General features: G+C 32.3%; 1 protein-coding gene across 5 annotated transcripts in view; it reads right to left on the bottom strand.

Moving 5' to 3' along the window:
• LOC128213443 (uncharacterized) overlaps positions 1-22,890 on the bottom strand; it is an 86,184-nt gene that overhangs the window by 24,049 nt on the left and 39,245 nt on the right. For 4 of the 5 annotated variants that reach the window (XM_052919135.1, XM_052919136.1, XM_052919137.1 and 1 more), the window contains exons 3-8: positions 15,161-15,436; positions 7,679-7,802; positions 6,223-6,413; positions 4,889-5,025; positions 3,841-4,015; positions 578-669 (exon numbers count right to left, since the gene is read on the bottom strand). In XM_052919135.1, the coding sequence (XP_052775095.1) occupies positions 578-669; positions 3,841-4,015; positions 4,889-5,025; positions 6,223-6,413; positions 7,679-7,802; positions 15,161-15,436 (995 nt within the window). The remainder of the gene's footprint in view (positions 1-577; positions 670-3,840; positions 4,016-4,888; positions 5,026-6,222; positions 6,414-7,678; positions 7,803-15,160; positions 15,437-22,890) is intronic. The other variant, XM_052919138.1, reaches the window with a different exon arrangement.

Here is a 22,890-nt window from a genome sequence, read left to right on the forward strand (position 1 = left end):
CAGTGGTGTGTTATATTTCTTAAATATATTATTATATTGTGTAAATATATATATTATATTAATTTTATACATACATGTTATTTTTATTATATATATATATATATAAATTTATAAATATATATATATATACATTATATAATATTTTATAATTAATGTTTTATGTCTTAAACCATTACTAACTGTAAAAATATTTAAAACATCCATTTTTGAACTTAATATAAAAATCTGCGATCTAATTTTCTGTCAGCAGTCTTATATAACTGGTTTCCATGGATTTCGCAAAAACTGGCTCGTTCCAAGACAATAAATAAGAAAGTTGTCAAAATGTTAAATCTGTGAGAGTGCAGCTTTAAGTTGTTACTTCAATTATCTTAAATCTGTATAAATGTCACAAATGGAATTTTTTAGCTTCCTCAACTTTGTGTTTATTTTAATACTTGCTAAACTTTCTGTTTCACTTTACCCTCAAACAAATTCTGACACTCAAATTGTTTCAATTTATGATTGAAATCGACCAAGATCTTGATTGAAACGACCCCTAGGAATGAGCTATTTATAGATAAATGTATCATTGTACCTTCCAAAAAACTCTGACATTCCTGTGTTCACCCTTTTCACATTCCAGCAGATCCCAAGTGTACCCAATGACCTCAGGGCTGGCAGAGGGACCTGAAAAATAAAATAAATCAATATTATCTCAAAAGTTTGTGGGTTTTTATTACTCCAGCTGCAAGCACTTGAGCGTTCAACAACCAAATCCTATGGATCAGTATGTACTATCATACTCTCCAAGCCCCAATGTGTCAAAACATCTTAAGCTTAACTAGCTTAAGTAGCTTATTTCAATTAGCCAAAATAATACTTGATGAATTTGATTTTTATAAATGATAAATTGTTTATTGTCAATTTCGGCCAATGAGGGGTCACTTGACATAGTACTCTACCTATGTCTCCTAAGATACACTTAAGAAGTATAATGGCCGATTTCTTAAACATAATTAACTTAAACAAAGTTCTGAACAAGCTTGAGAGGCATATTTCTTTGATAAGTTTTCTTATTTTGCTTAATTTCATCAAATAAAATTTAGTTTATCACGATTGTAAGACATATATTTTACGTTGTTACTATATAAGTCTAAGAAACCTTCAAACAAGCAAGAATAACACTATTCAAAAAATGATAAAAATAGTGAGATTAATGCAACACTGTTATAAGGGCATTAAGAAGTTTCCAGAAATCATCCCCATGACTCTCTCGATGCACAATTTTACAGAGGTTTTTATTCTTTATTTTAAAAGCTTCAGTGTAATAATTTTTAAACTTTGAAATATCTATAATCAACAAAATATAATAAATCATGATATTCTTATCCTAATTTGTTTAACATATAATGTATGCTCTAACCATCCGTCTTTACAGGATGATCGTCCTGTTCAACAAATAAAAATTCTTCTAACAGGATTTACAACGAATAAAATAGGAAAATTATTGTAACTACCAGTATCAGGTTTTTATTGCAATTTAAAAGTGATTTATAACAATTTTGCATTATAACGACACACAAAATTGCTGTTATTGATTGCATGCACCATTGATTTAACGAAGATTGCAATTTAACTCCACTGTGAAAAGTGTAAGCATTTAAGTAAACAAAATTGAAAGTCGTTTTCTAACAAGTTACACAGCAAGTGTACAAGATTATACGTCTTCATCTTTCAACTAAAGTGTTGTAAACAAACAAAAATGGTTGTTTTTTGTGGTATAAGCAATGATTAATTTGTTTCTCAGCATGATTCAAGCACAATCATAAAATTAATTTCTTATTCATGCTATTTTAATGTTAATAGACCTTGGAAAATAAAATGAAGCTTAAAATATTTCGGTAACTAGTCCGACAAACCATTAACTACATTTAACACTTGAATTGCCATTTGTTTTCATAGATATTTTGTCTTATAGCTGATATAAGTTAATATGATCTTTATTCTCTGGAAAGATGATAAGGTTAACATGATCTTTATGCCCTAGATAAGTTAATATGATCTTTATGATCTGGACAGGTGATAAGTTCATAAGATCTGGATAAGTTTATATGATCTTTGTGCCCTGGATAAGTTTATATGATCATTATGCTCAGGATAAGTTATATGATCATTATGCCCTGGATAAGTTTATATGATCTTTATGCCCTGGATAAGTTTATATGATCTTTATGCCCTGGATAAGTTTATATGATCATTATGCTCAGGATAAGTTATATGATCATTATGCCCTGGATAAGTTTATATGATCTTTATGCCCTTGATAAGTTTAAATGATCATTATGCCCTAGATAAGTTTATATGATCATTATGCCCTGGATACGTTTATATGAAATTTTTACTCTGGATAAGTTTATATGATCGTTATGCCCTGGATAAGTTTTTATGATCATTATGCCCTGGATATGTTTATATGAACTATATGCCCTTGATAAGTTTATATGATCATTATGCCCTGGATAAGTTTATATGATCATTATGCCCTGGATACGTTTATATGATCTTTATGCTCTGGATAAGTTTATATGAACATTATGCCCTGGATACGTTTATATGATCTTTATATTCTACATAAGTTTGTATGATCTTTATGCCCTGGAAATTTGATAAGTTTGCTTGGGCTTTATGCTCTTGATATGTTTGTATGTTCTAAATGCTATTGAGAAGTTTGTATGTTCTAAATGCTATTGATATGTTTGTATGTTCTAAATGCTCTTGATATGTTTGTATGTTCTAAATGCTATTGAGAAGTTTGTATGTTCTAAATGCTATTGATATGTTTGTATGTTCTAAATGCTCTTGATATGTTTGTATGTTCTAAATGCTATTAATAAGTTTGTATGTTCTAAATGCTATTGATAAGTTTGTATGTTCTAAATGCTATTGATATGTTTGTATGTTCTAAATGCTATTGATATGTTTGTATGTTCTAAATGCTATTGATAAGTTTGTATGTTCTAAATGCTATTGATATGTTTGTATGTTCTAAATGCTCTTGATATGTTTGTATGTTCTAAATGCTCTTGATAAGTTTGTATGTTCTAAATGCTATTGATAAGTTTGTATGTTCTAAATGCTATTGATAAGTTTGTATGTTCTAAATGCTATTGATATGTTTATATGGTATTTATGTTCTGAATAAGATTGTATGGTATTTATGTTCTGGATAAGATTGTATGATATTTATGCTTAAAGGATAAGATTGTATGATAATTATGCTAAGGATAAGTTTGTACAATATTTATGCTAAGGATACGTTTGTACAATTTTTATGCTAAGGATAAGTTTGTATGAAATTTATGCTCTCCATGAGTCTATGTGTACATATTTCACTGCCTTCTGTTTCAATTTAATTGACAACATTTTAAAATATTCAAATCTAAAATTGCATTAAAGGGTAAGATTTTTGCAATAAACTAATTAAACTAATATTTATTGAAAATGTTTTTACCTTAAATCTCTCAACAAGCTATTAAAGGCAAATTGGCAGCTGATGATTTCATGCTGATGATATCAAATATAAAAAAAAATCTGAAATGTTTGAAATTCCTATCAAGGTGACAAGTTCAGCCATGAAATAATTTGTTCAGTATAATGAATAGAAAGAAATATTCTGCCAGCAGCAGGAGTCGAACCAGGGTAGTCTAGGTCTACAATTGGGGACCATATCCATTTAACAACACAATAGACAGTTCAAACTAAACGGTTGTAACATAAAATCAATATTTAAATTGTGACTTAATTTGTTGTCATTGAAACTAATCCCCTTTAAAATACAGACAAGCTTAAAATACATACTGTCTTCCATTGTTGTGCCTTTGACTTGCGACTCTTCACTCCAGAATCCCCCAGAAATTGGCAGCATTTCAATGCTGCCTGTGTAGGTTGTTGACGGATGAAGGTCACATATTGTATAGTTGATCAAAACTTGTGCGTTACTAATCCGACTATGAGTTATATTGAATTCTTTCACCTGAAATAAAAAAAAAAAAATCAAAATACAATACTGATCCGACTATCAGTTATATCGAATTCTTTGACCTGAAATAAAAAAATAATCAAAATACAATGTAGTTTTTGGCTTGAAAATATTTTGAAAAAGGATTAAAGTTATGTCACAGAGCCTTCCAAGGAGAATGCTTGTCAATGTGAGTTTACCTAACATTTACGGCTCATCATATTTTAAAGAACTCCTCTATTTTTTATCATAATCATGAGGTAAAAAAATGTCAAAAACTTATTTCTGTATGTAAGACGCAGGCATTTTTTTTTAAATCGAAACCTGAGAGAAAGAGTGGGTCTTATAATCAGTCATTTACGGTAAGCCGTACTTATTGTGAACACAGTAACAAAAGCACTAACTATGGCAAAATAAGCCCCTCCTTTTTTGTAACGACACAAAATTAATAATAACTATTTGTAAAGAGTGGACGCTGTAAATACAGTTTTGACCAATTCAAGGACTCTGGATGGACTAAGATGACATGAATGATTAGTTTACCATATATTTTGTACTTAACATATTGGCTAAATTTGGTGATGATCCAACAAATTAAAGCTTCTCAAGTAATTGACAGGAATTTTAAATTTGCATTTGATTGGATAAAGGATTCCTAATTTAATGATTGGATATCAAACCAGACAATACCGATGCCCATCCAGCCCAATGCCTGCCTGTTCTCTATAATATTTCCCATCTTATAAATGGGCATATAAAAAAAAGTGAGAAACAAATGTTATTTCTGTATTTCTTTCTTTAGTATGAGTCTGATAATACATCACGTTACACATCTGGTATCTAGTCCCTTTAAATGAAGAAACATCTTAAAAAACACACAAACTCTACCTGTGTATCATTCCATTTGCTTGTAACAGTAAGACGATGTGTCTTGTCATGGTTTGCCGATCTTTGTCTCCAGACAAATTCAATGCAGGTACTGTTCTGCACGTTAGTTTTGAGGTCATATGGTGGTGCTGGTCGTACTGAAGGAGAAGATAACCACATATAGAATACAACCTACATTTTCAGCCAATGAAATGGCAGATATGCAATCATTTAATACCTGAGGTTAAGCATTTAGAATTTGAACTTTCGCGGGTGTTTAAAAATCTGCCTTACTGCCACTCATCAGAAAAACACTTTCTGCGTCATATTTTGCGTTGACAATGTATCAACCAATGAGGATGAATTCTAAGTCAGTTAAATGACGCTGCGCTCACTCTGCCCATTCTTAATCATTGGGCAGAAACAAGAACAGCAGTGTCCGTTTTGAGAGGCCATGAGACAGTATCCCTGGTGGAGCACAAACCCACAATCTCTTGGGTGAAAGGCAGACAACTATACTTAGTCTAGGTCTACACCAGTCCTCTTTCATCACCTAAGAGGCTGATTATTCAGAACTTTGTTTAAGTTAACAATGTTGTTAACCTCATCATTGTTAACCTCATTATTGTTATCCTCATCATTGTTAACCTCATCATTGTTAACCTCATTTTGTTAACCTAATCATTGTTAACCTCATTGTTGTTAACATCATCATTGTTAACCTCATCACTGTAACCTCTTCATTGTTAACCGCATCATTGTTAACCTAATATAGTTGTTAACATCATCGTTGTTCACCTCATCATTGTTAACCCCATCATTGTTAACCTCTTCATTGTTAACCTCATTGTTGTTAACCTCATCATCATAGTTAACCTCATAATTGTTAACCACATCATTGTTAACCCCATTGTTGTTAACTTTCAAATTGTTACTGCTCTGGAAGTTTAAAGGATAAGCTTGTGATCTGCTGTATTTTTAACAATATTCCAGAAAACTGTTCGAGCTGAACTTGTTTACATTTCAATATGCAAGCACATTATCAAATATTTCACATTTAAAAGTAAACAATGATGGGGTTCAACACGTTTTTAACTTAAACAAACTTCTGAACAAACAGCACAATATTGTCTTTCAATAAAGAGGCCCTTGAATGATATCGAGCAGCGGATCTTTACTTTTTTCTCTCTAATTTTCATTCTTATTCTTAGAATTTTTTATAATCAATTTGATTCTTACTTTCATTCTTGTAAAAGTCCTTCAAAATTTTGAAAAATGTTTTATAGTTGATAACTTTCATACTGCAGTATAGGGGTTATTAATGATTAAGATGAAACACAAAATCTAATACATACCAATATTGCTTGTATCAACGGGAAACACTTTGGAAGTAGTAATTCCACACTGTGACTTGAGGGTCATGTTGAATTCCATTTTCTTCATACTGAAGTCCCCTTGCCTTGTGCTGCTTATATTTAGAACAACTCCTTCGTAACTTTTTGTAGCATTACATTTTGTCCATGAGGCTGAGAGACTTGGGGATCGACTAAATTGGGAAAAATGATACAGTTCAGCTGTCATTTTGTTATAATTTAGTAGTTCAATTCGTTCAAAAATAGTTGGTATATTGGTAAACATTTTTTATATATGTAATTAATACTTAGATTAATATAATCTTGAATGAATACTTAGATTAATATAATCTTGAATGATTGGTTTAGCTGTCATATAATTCCGTTCTTCAAATTAGTTCAAGAACACGACCTGGTGCTGGTTGAAATCCTTTTTTCCTATATGTAATTAATATTTAGAAAAAGCAAGTATTAAACAAAGAGTTTATTTTATATGTTCTGTTTCAGTCTCTGTAAGTTGTCAGAGAGATATAATGACATGTTCTTTTTAAAAAACAACATGGCTTCATGGTTTTTGTTGAAAAAAAGCAGCAAATTGCTTATAAAACAGATTGTGATACTTTTTTAATATTCATTAAAATTGAGTGCGTACCTCAAATCCAGTGAGGAAAACATCCATTTAGTTTTACCAAATGTACACATGCCATATTTCTGAGAGGCTATTTAAAGCTGCACTCTCACATATTGAATGTTTTGACAACTTTTTATTGTTTGTCTTGGAATGAGCAAATTTATGCGAAAATGCATGGAAACCAGTTATATAAGACTGCTGACAAAAGATCAGATCGCAGATTTTGATATTAAACTTCAAAAATTGATGTTTTATACATTTTTCTTAAAATGTTAGTAAAGCTTTTAGCCATAAAACATTAATTTTCAAACGGATATATGAAAATCTGCGATCTGATCTTTTGTCAGCAGTGTTATATCACTGGTTTGCAGATAATTACGCAAAAATTGGCTCATTCTAAGACAAAAAAAAAAAAAAAAGTTGTCAAAACGGTAAGTCTGTGAAAGTGCAGCTTTAAAAAAAGTAAATTGAATTCCAGGAGATATTGATTCCCCACATGGATAGGGGTATGGGTTGGAATTCCAGGAGATATTGATTCCCCACGGGGATAGGGGTATGGGTTGGAATTCCAGGAGATATTGATTCCCCACGGGGATAGAGGTATGGGTTGGAATTCCAGGAGATATTGATTCCCCACGGGGATAGGGGTATGGATTGGAATTCCAGGAGATATTGATTCCCCATGGGGATAGGGGTATGGGTTGGAATTCCAGGAGATATTGATTCCCCATGTGGATAGGGGTATGGGTTGGAATTCCAGGGGATTTTTTCCCCACCAGATATGGCATGTATTTTTAGGGTATTAATCAGACACATTTTGAAACTTACAATTGGCATGTGACTTCTGGAGTGTTCTTGCCAAAGTATTCCTGTCCCCATTTCCAGGTGCACGTCATAGCTTCATCATAGTCATATGCTTCGCAGTGAATTTCTTCAAGGTCTACAGGATAACCTAAGCAGGGGAAAAAAAGTAGCATTGCAATGAAATCCTGGTGTACATCCAAAGTGGAAGTGGCTGCCAACTTGCGCCTTATTTTCAGTCTATCAATGAGCATCTACAACTCAACAATCATTAAAGCTGCACTCTCACAGATTGACCAATTTGACGACTTATGAATTTTTGTCATGGATTGAGCCAATTATTGCGTAAAATGTCTGGAAACAGGTGATATAAGACTGTTGACAAAAAATCAGCTCGCAGTTTTTCATACTTACAGTCGAAAATTGATGTTTTATGCTGATAAACAAAACATTAATTTTCGACGGTTAATATGAAAAAAGGTGATCAGCAGTCTTATATTATTGGTTTCGAGACACGAAAGAACAAAAAATTGTCTTATTTGGAATGATTCTAAGACAACAAAAAAAATGTCAAAACGCTCTGTGAGAGTGCAGCTTTAATGCCAGAGTTATGGACCTTACTAGTAGTATGTGTATTGTCCGTAGAAACATGTGTATACTAAGTAAGTTTAATGTGAATATCTCAACTCCTCTTTGAGATCAGGCCAAGAATATTCATTGAAAAACAATGAGCTTGTAAAAAATAGATTAAACTGACTATTAAAAACTTAGTAATTCATAATAAACAAAACAATGATATCTGTAAAAGTAGTTTATGAAAATCTATAAAAGTAATTTATGAAAATGTTACAGGAATAGATGATCTAAAAATCAATAGGTGCATTCAATTACCATATTTGTCCAAATAGATGGTTCATTTTTGTGTTATTTTTACGACCTTCTTGCACTAAAAATCTTGTTATAATTTGTCAGCTAGATAATATACTCATCAAAAATTGCATTTTACAGCAAAATACATTCTTGAATCAAAATGAGCATTAGTAAGGGCCTTGAATTCGTAAAAATTCCAAGGAAAAGATGCATGTCTATAAAGGCATGCGCATCAATAAGGACAAATATGGTATTGTATGGTATTGTAAATATAAAGGGGCACTCAAGAGGGTTCGGCAACATCCTGAATTTCTATTTATTTATATTTGTCACTATTACCATGTCATGTGATCCAATATTGAATTAATTGACTAATCTTTGTTTGGTTGTTTGTTTGTTAATTCTATTAATCTTTTTCGTCAAAACCTAGGATAAAATAAAGTGATACAGGTTGCCAAACTTATGAAGTATCCCTTTAAAACATGGAACAAAAATACATAAGAATACATGGGTTAAACATGCATATCATACTGCAGCTGCTGAAAACTAAGCATGGGAAAATCAAATGTTCAATCATCAGAATATACACAATATATTTTCAGACTGGAATTAACCATGCGCCAAAAAGTAATGGTCTAGCCTGTAGCGACACCTTATTGTTTGTCTGAGGTTGCATGTCTTAGGTTGTATGCCTAAGGTTGTATGTCCAAGGTTGTTCGTCTAAGGTTGTATGTCTAAGGTTGTTTGTCTAAGGATGTTTGTCTAACGAAGGTTGCATGTCTTAGGTTGTATGTCTAAAGGTGTTTGTCTAAGGTTGTTTAAAAGTGAAAAGCGTTTTCATTTATCCCCTCGGTAGTTATAGAACTGGTACCCCCACTTTATTTGTAATGGTTCTGATATGGAATCTAATGCGTAGACGTAAACAAAATAAACTCTCTCAAGCGTGGTACAATGTATCATCATTTCATTGGTCACCTAATCTAGCACATTAAAATCGGAACTTATAATGGAATGATTTAATATTTTTTACATCAAATCATTAATGAAGACAGAATTAATATGTAACAGTCGAAACCCATTGGCTCGATATCGCTTGGCTCGATTTCCTCATTGGCTCGAACTGGATGTAAGGGACCGATTTGTTTTACTCTGTGTAATCCACTTGGCTCGATATTTTTGAGGCTCGTATTATTTTGGCCAGTCCCTTGGATATTGAGCCAATGGATTGTATTATCATATTTTGAAGAAGGAAGGAAAAAATGATGAAGATTTCAACTGCTAAGATATGAAATAGATTAAATGATTGCATATTAGATAATATTATGAAACGAGTGCTCATGTTTTGGTTGTAAAAAGCTTTAACAGATATGGAAGATATTTGTGAGCTTAAAGTATGAGATGAATTTCAAATATGTGCACTAATAATATTGTATTTCAGCAAAAAGTAATTTATGGTTGTTCTTTATCTACTGATGGTATCTACTGTATGGTATCTTGAAATGCTGAATCATAAAAAGAAGTACTAGAAACCCCACATTGCGACAAAATCTGGTTTTAATGATAAGCTTTTGGATATTATCACAAATATAAATATTGTGTCCGCAAATACAGACATCATGTAGTTAATTGCTATTATGTTTTTAACATAAACAATCTTGACTTCAATTTCTCCAATGTATGGTACATCTCTACATATCATAGCTAGCTATACACCAAATGTTTGTTTTTCCTTACTTAAAAATATTGAGCAGAATCTTGACCTTGACCTCACAAACCCTAAATGCAATTCTCTGGTAGGTTTTCTTATGTGCTTACTACATTGCCAAGTTTCATCACTTTTCATCAGTCCTAACTAAGTTTTTGATCAAAAAAGATTTTTCTATTTTTGGTGATAGTGACCTTGACCCACAAACCCCAATACTAAGATACATCTCCACATTAAGCCATTACAAGCCAAGTTTCATCACTTAATGTTATAAATAATAATATATAATGTTATATAATAAATAATAATAAGTTATTTGAGAAGAAACAATTTTGTTTTTTAGTTACATTAACGTTGATGCAAAATACAATCCCAACGTTTGTCTATCTGTGACCATGGTAACCATGAGCGTGACAACACTTCCATTATATCGTTTCCACATGAGCTTGTTTCAATTACCAAATTGTATTACTATATGTCATTCCTAACTAATGTTATTGAGCAGAAACAGTTCTTCTATCTGTAGTAAAAGTAACCTTGACCTTGACCCCACATGCCACATAAGTCTGCTAATACCAAGTTTCATCACTACTCTTTAAACTAAACATATTGAGCAAAAACTGTTATTCTATTTTTACTAAGTTAGAATAAAAGTATCAAAACAAGATAATTCAAAATAGAAAAAGAGTATTTAGAAAATATTATTCAAATTCGTAAAATTTTAAGCTCATGTTGTAAAATGAAGCCGCAAACTCAACATTATTGACATAACAAGATTGACATGTGTCATTTTCCAACCTTTACGTCTTATGTATAACTCGTCATTTCAGAGTTGTTCTAATTGTTTCAGCGAAATATTGTAATTACTCTTTACATCCCAGTTAATAACATACATAAATTATCATCACTTGAGCTGTGTTAGGCCAAATATGTTATTCTTTGTTGATGTACTAAAAAGGGTTGATAAAAATTGACATTTCAATAAGAAGATTTTGAGAATTTTTGAGTACTTTGGTTTTTGTTGTCTCAATGCATCAAAGAATAAATGGTATAATGAACAAACAGACTAACGAACGAACATAATGAACAAACAGACTAACGAACGAACATAATGAACAAACAGACAAACGAACGAACATAATGAACAAACAGACAAACGAACGAACATAATGAACAAACAGACAAACGAACGAACATAATGAACAAACAGACAAACGAACGAACATAATGAACAAACAGACAAACGAACAAACATACTGAACAAACAGACAATTGAACGAACATAATGAACAAACAGACAAACGAACGAACAAACAGACAAACGAACGAACATAATGAACAAACCCATATGGACATAACCCATCATTTGTAGGAATTGAAAATTGGTCAAGATTCATGATCGATCATCTGTAATTATCGTTCAAGCCATTTCGATCAATTTTGAAATTATATGCAATTGAAATCATAACTTAATAAAATATTTATAAATTGATTTAAAAGAAAGCTGCATAAATGATTTTAAGTGTACTCAACAATGAATAAAGGCAGATTGTAGATGCAAAATCTCATGCTGTGTGTTCTGAACAAGGTTATAAAGTTGTAAATTTTCAATGATAAGTTCCATTTTTAGCTGTGTGTCAAATTATTTACTCTGTTATCTTCCGAAAGTGAATACTGCCAGTCCCAAAGCAAAATCAATTCTGTCATATTTTTTTGGCAATTAATTAATGGCGGCCTAAGTTTTTAATGCTCGATTTTCGACAATCCTCCATTATCATTTTATCCTTAATGATTTGGTCGCTTTAAAGCTGCACTCTCACAGATTGTCCCTTTTATTTTGACAACTTTGTCATCTTTTGACATGGAATAAACCAATCTTTGCTTAAATATCTGGAAACCAGTGATATAAGACTGGTGACAAAATATCTGATCACAGTTTTTAAAATTTACGATCGAAAATTGAAGTTTTATGGCTAAAAGAGTTAATAACAGTTTAAGAAAAATCAGTTTTTCATTCCAAGACAAAAATTATTTTTTTGTCAAACTGTCAATTTGTGAGAGTGCAGCTTTAATAGTTCACATTAGATTACATTCTTAATAACTTTATTACATATATAAGCGTAAAACCCTCTCAAAAACGTCAGAGAAACAAAACCACTTTGGTGTGTCCTTAAAAAAGCTAATTATGAAAACCCACACACTTTATAATTGCAATACTGCTAATGAAGGAGTCCATTAATCCAGAAATGAATGCAAAAAAGTTTTAAGTGACTTTGAATTAAGAAGCATTTACAGCCTTAACGCTAACAGTTCTCTATTTTCAAAATGAATTTGACAATAAAGGCTACTTCGGAGTGATGATAAACCAATCAACATTAAAAAATGAGCCAATTAAGTTTCAATTATATATGGCTGAATTTTTTATTCTGTAAGGTAGGTGGTGGTGTGTTAAAGTTTATTTATGCTTGCACTAGGGCCAATCGCCCATTAGGCAAGTACTCCGATAAATTTGTTAGTCATGTTATTTGAGCATGGTGCACAGACAGAATGGAACCCTTAAATTAAGCTACTCTGGTTTTTGAACATGCACCAGTGTATAGGACTGTCACACGGGAGCCCCATTTAACTTTCCTCCTGTATTTGTTTAGTGGTGTAATGGGGAATCGAACCTGCAACCCCTGGATTGACAGTCAAGTGTGTTACAACTAAACCACATATCTGCCACCGGCTTTACGTAAGGTCTGGGCATCTTGTTTTTATAGTACCGGGTAGTTTAGAAAGTCCATTGTTTGACTCCATCTAAGGCCCAAAGCTCTTTCAGCCCAAATGGCACTCAACAGCCAATAAGATATATTTTACACCCTGACTCAAAGGATTTGTTTTTATAACAAAAGGATTCATCCAAGATGTGCCCCACTCCCTCCTCTAAACCCCCCCCCCCCCCAACCACCCGATTTATGTACACATTGATGCATTATCAATAAATGGTAAAAAAATACCGTCGATGCCATGAAAAGAGACCTCTCAACATAGTTAAGAGTATTTGATTTATGAATCTAAATGAAACATATTGCCTTAAGTGAAAGCAGGTTGACAGGTAAAACAGAAGTGCTTAAACAAATACTAAAACCATATTTTTTAAATGTCAAAGATTCAGTTTTCAAGTTTAAAGTGACACTCTTATTCAAAATCAATGCATACACATGTATAACAAACATAAATTTTGATTGATAAACCTTAAACTACTTACTAAATAATGCCTTTATGGAAAATATTAACTACTGATAACAAGATTGCAACCGTGAATTTAATAGTAGAAAGCGCAAAAATATTAAAATATTGGTAAATGATAAAAGATTTACTGTGGTCTACTATAGTCTCGTCAGGTAGAAATACTGTGTTTTATTCTCATTTTTTCCAATTAAACTCGGTATCCTTCATAAGAACCATTGTGTTTGACATTTATTCGTCCTTTTTGGAATACTTTAAAAACAAAATTAATTGTGGTAAATCTAATTTGCGAGTAAGAATGCATCTTTAAGCTTCAGGGATATTTTAATACCATAGTCTTATAAACAGTCAATCTGTGAGAGTGCAGCTTTAACAATATTAATGTATAACTGAAGATGGACGTTATCTGGTTCTAAAGACATGTCGATTATATTTTAATGTTTGTCAAGAAGCTACAAAGGAGCAGGGGTGAATGCGTACAAGGTATTTTTTTGTGGGTTATAAAAGGGACTTAATTCTTACTGAAAACAAAGATTGTGCGCCATAACACTGCATCTGCCCAAGGGGATAATTGCCCAACCGCCATTCCGTCGCAAAAACACTGAACTTCCAATTTATCCAGACTGGTAGAGATATTTGTCAGCATGAATTCATAAATGCCATGTTTAACAAGCACACAGTCAGTAAGATTCTTGGCTGTATTTTTATTTACAACATGCAAATACACCGTTGAGCAAACAGGATTGGGATTTTCCAGCATGCATTTGTATGTTAGGTTTCCCATAACGCATGCATTGATGTCCTCTTTTGGATTCAGCGACCCTTTCCTGTAATCCACAGCGTCTAAAGGGGTCAAAAATTGGATAAATAACTTATTAATATATCATGCACATTCCATTGCTATGGCAGTCTAACAATGGCTAAAAAAGTGTTATGACAAAGAGTTTTTCTTCTACTAGTGTAAGTATTACCCTATACATCTTATCAAATCAACAAAAACAGTGTGTGTATACCACGTGATAAATTGCGCCATAAATGCTTCGTCTGAAGGCAATATTTTGCTTGAAATGAAGACTTTTAACAAATATTAGTTGACTATTTCTTAACCATTTTAAATGAAACATAGTGCAGTCTATGCCGCACAGAGCCCCCGCTTTTGGTATTTCACCAGTTTACATAAAACACTTTGAGAAACCTTTCCACAAAACTGCCGCCTAATGGAGCGCTGTCAAAACATTATTTTGGAAACAGGTTTGTCCAAGTGTTTGAGGAAACTAATCACCTAATCAAACTCTGGTAATAAAACAAAAGCTCTTTAAGGGGCATAGACTGACCTTTGTTTCATTTAAAAAATTGAAGAAAAAGAAAAGACATATTTGTATTAAGCCTTCAACTGAAGCAAAATGTTGCCTTCTGACGTAGCATTTATGAAGTAATTTATGAATAATCGATCCTAGACATTTTAATAAATAAATAAACTCACATTGTCTTTCTTTAATCATAACAAAAGTTGTGAACAATTATTAAGCCAAATTCTAATTTTTTAAATGTTTGTTCATAACTTTTCAATGATATGAGGTACACTTGTTATAATTCATAACACTTTTTTTCCAATGTATAAGTATGTTCAGTGCAATATTGTATTAAATGCATTGAGTTAAAGCAATATTGCACCAGCCTACATACATGAAAAATATTCTTACTATAAACAATTATTAAAGTCAGTCCCTTGACATCATAATCTTCTACATTTCCATGGAAGTACCCGCAGAGCACATTGGCATTGTAATCTGCTGTCGATATATTTGGAATTGTGAAGTTGACATCACTTTCTCCGCGAGAGAGCTCGGATTCGGGAATCATAAGATCGTTTACATTGTACATGAGGAGCTGCGATGCGTTGGGGTTGCCAGGGTCGTTACACGTGAAGGTAAGACTAGTATTTGTGCACACGTTGGGGGAGTTTGGTTTAAGGTTTTCTGAAAGCACAAGAAGCAAAAGTGTAACATTAAAACAATTGGTAATATACTTTGAAGACTTAAAGGCAGCCAAGCACAAATAAAAAACTTCTACAAACTTGTGTTGAAGTTGAAAGAAAATTGCAAAATAATGTGAAAAAATGACGCACATTCTAAAAACTCCACATGGGACACTCAGTGCTATTTTTAGAATGGAAATTCTACTAATACCCAATACAATCTTAGCCCCCATTTCCAAAAGTGCTGAGGTGGTGGAATTTGGCCGATTTCTAATTTAATTTTTGTGCATTTGTGATACTTTTTTCCATTGCATAAGTACCTTTTAATAACTTTTTTTAATATTCTTTAAAGTGAGGTTGGCTGCCTTTAATTCAATTGCTGATTAATACAGACACATTTTTTGTATTCATGCCTTCAGACCATGCAAAATACCTTTCTAAACATGAATTAAACAAACAAGTTGAAATAGCCCATAACAATTTCATAACTAACTGAATTTAATAACACGTGTACGTTTACAACAAAAATATAAAATTATGCATACAGACATGCCTTAAATTTATATTTTAGAAAGAATAATGTTAAATTGTTACCAAGTATAAAAAAACATTGCTATCATAGGTAAAGTAACTATTCTAATTTTGTTAAAAGCATTTTAAGTGTTATTGTTTAGCAAATTGCAAATAAGGATTAAATTAAGCATAACACTGTGTGCACAAAAAAAGAAGCGATTTAAAAGCTTTTTTTTTACCTCTTCAAAAGAAACACTGACAGTTGTACAAAATGATGTTGTTTTCATCTCTTAAACTTTATAAATAGACTCTCTGGAAGGCTCTTAAGCTCTAACACTCTAATGAGAAACATAAATTTTGTATTGGATCTTCAGTAACAAAGAAAAAGCCAAGTAAAACTTTATGTTCCAGGATAAAAATTTTCAGAGGTAACCAAGCGGATATAATGGACTTTATTTCTCAAATTACAACACATTAATTTAGTTCATGATGTTTCGCTAACATTATGACTTTGCACGACAACTGTAACTTCTATTTTACATAAAGTTATGAATGTCCTGCCCATCATTTGATAATAAAAAGAAAATGCTATTGGTGAAATTTTATTTTAAAGTAACAAAATAGTAACTTTTTTGAGTCTTTTTCAGTTTTCATCGAGAGCTTTATTTCTATTTAAGAAACAAATTAACAGAATGCTATATAAACATAGCAATTTGTTTTTATTACCTCCCCTTATAATATAAAAGTTACAAAATATTAACTTTGAATATTTTTAAAGTTTTCACTGAGAGCTTTATTTAAATAAACATTATGTTATTTAAAAAACAAATAGATAAAATTGCTACCGGTATATAAACATAGCAAAATTTCTATAATTTATTACCTCCCTTTAAAATATCTTTTTTTTTTAAGAAAAGTAGCATTGTGTTTGTGTTATTCAAAAATGTAATGCATGCTAAACGAATATTATGGTTAAATCAATATGAGTTAAGCATAGAAATAATCTCATTGTTAAATATATAAAAAGCACTATTAAACACATCTTTGACTTCTAATGAGGGATTGCTTACCTTAAAATATATAGAAATGCAAAAATAAATAAATCTAAATAAATTGCATGATACATGTAGTGTATTATTTCATTATTCTTAAACAATTCAACATATGAAAAGAATCTCAGAAACTATTAAAAAGGAAGTGGTGGAGGGGGGAAAGAGGTCGTGAGGGAGGAGGGGAGGGTGTTAAAAGTCCTGCTGTAAATGTTTGCAAAGCATCAGTATCCACAACATTTAGAAAGCAAAATAAATCAAACCAAACATTTTTCCGTCATTGATAGAAAAATACAAAACAGCTCACACAAATTTTATATGTGCATAATGCACCAGTCAATTGTAACCACGGCCCCCCCAGGTCAGGGGAATAGCGGGGACTTTTGACTTTCGGTTCAGCCATCCCCAGCTAAAATCCCCGCCCTGCGGGGATGAACAGATTTTTAAATCCCCACCAAATGCCCCAGCACCCCAGGGACCCTAGGTAAGGCCCATTCTCCGCTATATTTAAAGCGAAGACAAAACCACCGCATTCACCCGACACTGCGGGGCCACCTGAAAGGTAAAAACACGGCCCATTTCCCCGGCTATCCCGGGTATACCCCCTGACCTGGGGGGGCCGTGGTTACAACTGACTGGTGCATAAGAAGATAACGAAATTAAGTAAGCAAGGCATCACATATTAATATTTCAGTTCACCTGAAATTTATATAAAATTTGCATATTTCACAAATGAGCATTAACCTTCAAAACTATAACAATTAACATGTCAAATAAAGCATTTTAATGCCTATGACCTTTAAAATTTAAAACCAACCTTTAAATTTAAATCACCTATTCAAAAATATCATAAGCCATTTCCTTACATTAGTCATTTTCAAAATTGAAATAGCACACTATGCGTATGATATAAAAACTTGATTATTTAAAAAATACTTTCTATTTATCAACTTTATTACGATTATTACAATTATATACTTGTATGATATACGTTTATAATTAGGCTAATAATGATAAGGTGTTAAATAGCATATTATTTTTTTGATCTGATATTACCAACATTGCAGATATTTTTTATTTTATTAAAGCTAGAAAATGACTTAAGATGTTCTATGAATTCCCAAGTAACTAAAGTAAAACAAGAACAATGCGTCACTGAAATCCAATGCCGGGCCGTTTTAATCACTCAGTCAAAGGCCATAACTCATTTGTTAATTGCTTTTAATCATACTAGAAAGAAATTCGCTAAAATTGTTCTTGTCTGATCAATATCATTAGAGGCCTTAGTCCAATTATCACCAAATTTTGTTAGAATATGTACAGGCATAATATCAGACAGGTTTGATGATCGACCTGCAATATTGCTAGCGTCACTCAAGAAATAACTGACGATAAACGTACAAAGTGTAAAATATGTATTATTGAATTCCAGTTAATAAATCATAATTAACAGGAATATTACCAGTACTACTTTAAAAACTTTCTTGTTTTGTGTCAAGGTATAAGTAGGCAAATTTAAGTTCACATAATTGTAGGTAGCTGTGACATTGATTGCATTAAAAATGTTTATGTGCTCATATTTACCTGATGTTACAATTGTGCACATTGACGTCATTAAAATGCTTTGCTTCAATTCATTAAGCAACTTATATGTTCATGCATATAATGATTTTAAAATTATTTTAATATTTATTATAAAAAAATTGGTATCCTGTTGATTCAAAAAATATTATTTTAAAGCAATTGATTTTAAGATATTTCAAGTTGTTTTGACTTATAATTATTTAAAGGGACTAGACACCAGATTAAACAGTTGCAAGAAATTAAGAAAATTGTCAAGAACTGATGAAAAGATGCCTATGTCGACTTTAGCACCACCAAGGTCCCATTTTTTCTAAACACAAACAAACGAGCTGAAAAGGTTTCATGTGGCAAAATCAAAATTTGTATGTAAGAAGGCAAGCAAGAATATTAGGCACTCTAAAAATTTAGACTATGGAGCCAATCCAAATCATCATTTTTATGTTAACCTGCCTGCGGATATATTGTAACTAGGAGGCTATTTTTGATAAAAGTGTTTTACCCGGCCTGGCGGCTGGTAATTGGGCGGCCATTCTGAATATATGTCTGCGCATAGTGATACAGTATCAATCAAAATGGCAAAAGTTACCAGTAAAGCATGGTCCAAAAAGGCCAACATTTTTCACTGTATACAATGGATGATTTCTAAGGGGCCTCAATTCTGAGAAATTTAGTGTATTTTCAAATTTTCATTCTTTCTAAATACTTTGGGAAATGTTAGGATTCATCGTCATTTGTGATTTGAAGCTATCTCCTGCCTCAACAAACATTTCAGCAGGGTATGAAGTTTGCCTCAAAAGTTCAGAGGCAATTGATTCTTGAAAATAAGACAATACCTTGATGCAACAAACGATTTGGAATGGCCCGGTTAAATCATTAGCGAAACTAATTATATAAATCACACATAAAATGAACGACAACAAGCAGAAATGGGTCTCATCTTTAATATACTTCAGTTTTTAGCATCATGCAACAAGTGTTTTACTTTACGAGAAGCTTAAACTAGCCATCTGGCCATAATTTCTTGAAACTTCTTAAGCTTAACAGGCTTAAGTAGCTTATTCTAATTAGCCAAAATATATACTTAAATTGAATCTTGATAAATGAAAAATGATTTAATGTGATTTTGATTTTCGTAATAATAATTCCTTTCCAAAGTATGAAAACTCTTAAAGAAGTTAATATTACGCAATTTATTGTAAACTAAAAAATAGTGAGCTTAGCTCAACCCTTTTATAAGGTATTTAAGAAGTTTCGAGAAATCGGGGCCAGGAGAATCGTTGATGATGTAATATTTATTGATGTAATACTAATGGCTTATGCCATAACTTTTAATTAACTGCTTTAAGACCTGTTTCTGCTTTATGGTTCAAATGTAAATAGAAAATGCTGGAAAAGAGGGTTACTGTTAAGATGTCTTAAGTTTTGTGATGAAACTTACGAGTGAAAGCTGTAAAACAAAATATAAATAATCTTTTTTTATTTTATTGTTTTAAAAAGTACATGATAAGATACTACTTTTCAGAACTATAAGATCACATTTTTAACAACCAGATCGACCTTCAAAAACAAAATGAAATATCTCTGGACTCTTTTGTTTTAACCGATACAATTTTCGGCATTATCAAATATTATACATGTAGAAAGATCGAAAGCTTTTAGGTCGTTTAACTACTGCTTTTCAAAGAAAAAGCTATGATATTTTTGGTCCTTTTTCATTGCTTTTTTGTTTGAGCTTTGATTAAGATAAGCGCCTCATATAGATACACGCCTACTGAATTTACTTGTACTCTTAATCTAAGTATATTACACATTTTTTGAAACCATACAATTAATCTATAAAATCCATAAATCTTTGAAACCAGACAATCTGCTTGGATGCAATAGAATGATCAAAAACATTCTAAAAATTGTCTGTTATCAATTAAAATAAAAAACTAAATAACCGGTATACCATTTCTGCAATATTAAGTTACAAAAAATAGCTTAAGTGAATTTGAAAAGATAAATTGTATACAATAAAAATCTTATCCTTATCTCAAATATTTGCTTTAATTTTGATTTTTTCACAAGTTTTACCTTTGATTGCCATTCATACATTATTTACCTATGGGTGTCCTGTGGTTGCCATATTTCTTTATTATTTTTTGGGGGGTGGGAGGTGGGGAGTTTTTGTTGCAAATCTGTTGAACAGTCCATGACAATGAACAGTCCATGACAACCTGTTTTCAGCGTATGATCATTAAAAAAAGGGTACGTCAATTATTTGCCCTTGTATTCTGAGCGCTAGAATCATTGATAGGGAGTGAGAGTGGTAATTGTGTCCACCTCTCTGACCCAAGAAGATAAGGGTCTAAGCCAAAACAGGGTAGGAATGGTCTAATTGGTAAGGATGGCACCTCTCATCCAAGAGGTATTGGTCTAAGCCCCACTAGGATGAGTGTGGTGTAGTGGTATAGGTGCTCACTTCTCACCCAAGACAATATATAGGGTCTTAGCCCAACCAGGGTGGGTCAAGTGGTCCAATGGATAAGGATGGTGCCTCTCACCCACGAGGTATAGGTGTTTGAACCCCACCAAGATGAGAGTGGTCTAGTGGTAAAGGTGTCCGCCTCTCACCAAAGAGGTTGTGGGTTCGAGCCACATCAGGGATACTTGTTCATTTGGCCTCTCAAAATGGACATATTAGTATTGGGTCCCTATTTACGAACGTCTTTAGACTGTGTTTGAGACTAAGGCTCAGAAAACTGAATTTTAATTGTTTCAAAATATTTATATTATAACAATGTTGTAACAAAGATGTTTGTTTGATTATAGAAAAGATTATTTGTAATAGGTACAACAATTTAAGCATCTTTGCCCCTATAATATTTTAACAAAACAAAAACAAAAACAAATTTTGCTTTTCTTAAACTCAGACTCAAGACATAAGTGTATAATGTCTTCGGGCGCTGATAACAAAGTCCAGACTCAGACGGGCCATGATAACAAAGTTCAGACTCAGACGGGCCATGATAACAAAGTCCAGACTCAGACGGGCGATGATAACAAAGTCCAGACTCAGACGGGCGATGATAACAAAGTAAGACTCAGACGGGCGATGAAAACAAAGTCCAGACTCAGATGGGCCATGATAACAAAGTTCAGACTCAGACAGGCCATGATAACAAAGTTCAGACTCAAACTTTGAAAAGCACTTTTTATTTCATTACAAAAAATCGTCTTTATTCTGTTCATTTTACACACTAAATGTCAAATAGTAATAACATTCAGTAAATTAAATATCTAATACTCTTAGAAGGAAAGTTACAATAAAAGTTTGCCACCAAATTGAGTCTGAACTCAGACTTAAGACTGTTTGAAATCATGGCCGCTGGTTACCGGCATCAAGGACGATGCCAGTGTCTTAATCCAGCTAAGTCAACTTAGCATAAACTTAAGCTAAACTACATTCACTGACAGCATGCTTCCATGTTGAAACATAAAACAAGTGAATTAAACTAACATGTTAACATGCAGAACATGGTGAAGAAACATCATTACATGTATCATGATACATGTTATTCAATGTTACCAATCCGCGTGATGTTCTGTGTGATATTCATGGAGTAACCCCGCACCCGCCTTCTCTAAAATCGTCCAAGTTTACTTTGCATTTCAATATAGAAGAAAAACAGTAATAAAATAACCCTAAAATTCACCATTTCAGACTAGAAATAAAAAAAAAAAATTGGGTTGGGTGGAGGGGGTACCCCCAAACACCGCTGCCAACACTGTTAAACTAAATAAAAAATATATTGAGGGAGGGGCTTAAATCAAAAGGTTACGCCCCTTAGTTACAGTCCGATTGATTATCATCCGCTTCTCATCGAGTTACATTCCACATTTTTTACCATACAATATTAAGTTTTAAAAGACTCTCTCATAGATAAATAATGTAATAATAATATTAGAGGACCTTCTCAAAGATTGGACCAAAACAAAAGCTAGTTTTTGGTTTCATGCCCAAACTGATACTGGCTGGTAAGTAGGGCTTCATTTCATTTATTTTTAAATAAGGCACATTAAATATTTGTCAAAGAGCAATTTTTGGAACAAAAAACTAATGCAATGTTTGGTGCTGAAAAAAATATAGTTGTGAAATTTGCAAATGCCATAGATTTGAACAAAAAAATCTGAATTTTTTTTTCGCAATAAAGAAAATTGAGTCAGTGGCATAAGACTGAGCAAAATTTTTGACTCAACAAACATTTCAGCAGGGTATGAAGTTTGCCTCAAAAGTTCAGAGGCCATTGATTCTTGAAAATAAGAC

This window comes from Mya arenaria, chromosome 13, assembly GCF_026914265.1.
Source record: "Mya arenaria isolate MELC-2E11 chromosome 13, ASM2691426v1".
Lineage (NCBI taxonomy): Eukaryota > Metazoa > Mollusca > Bivalvia > Myida > Myidae > Mya > Mya arenaria.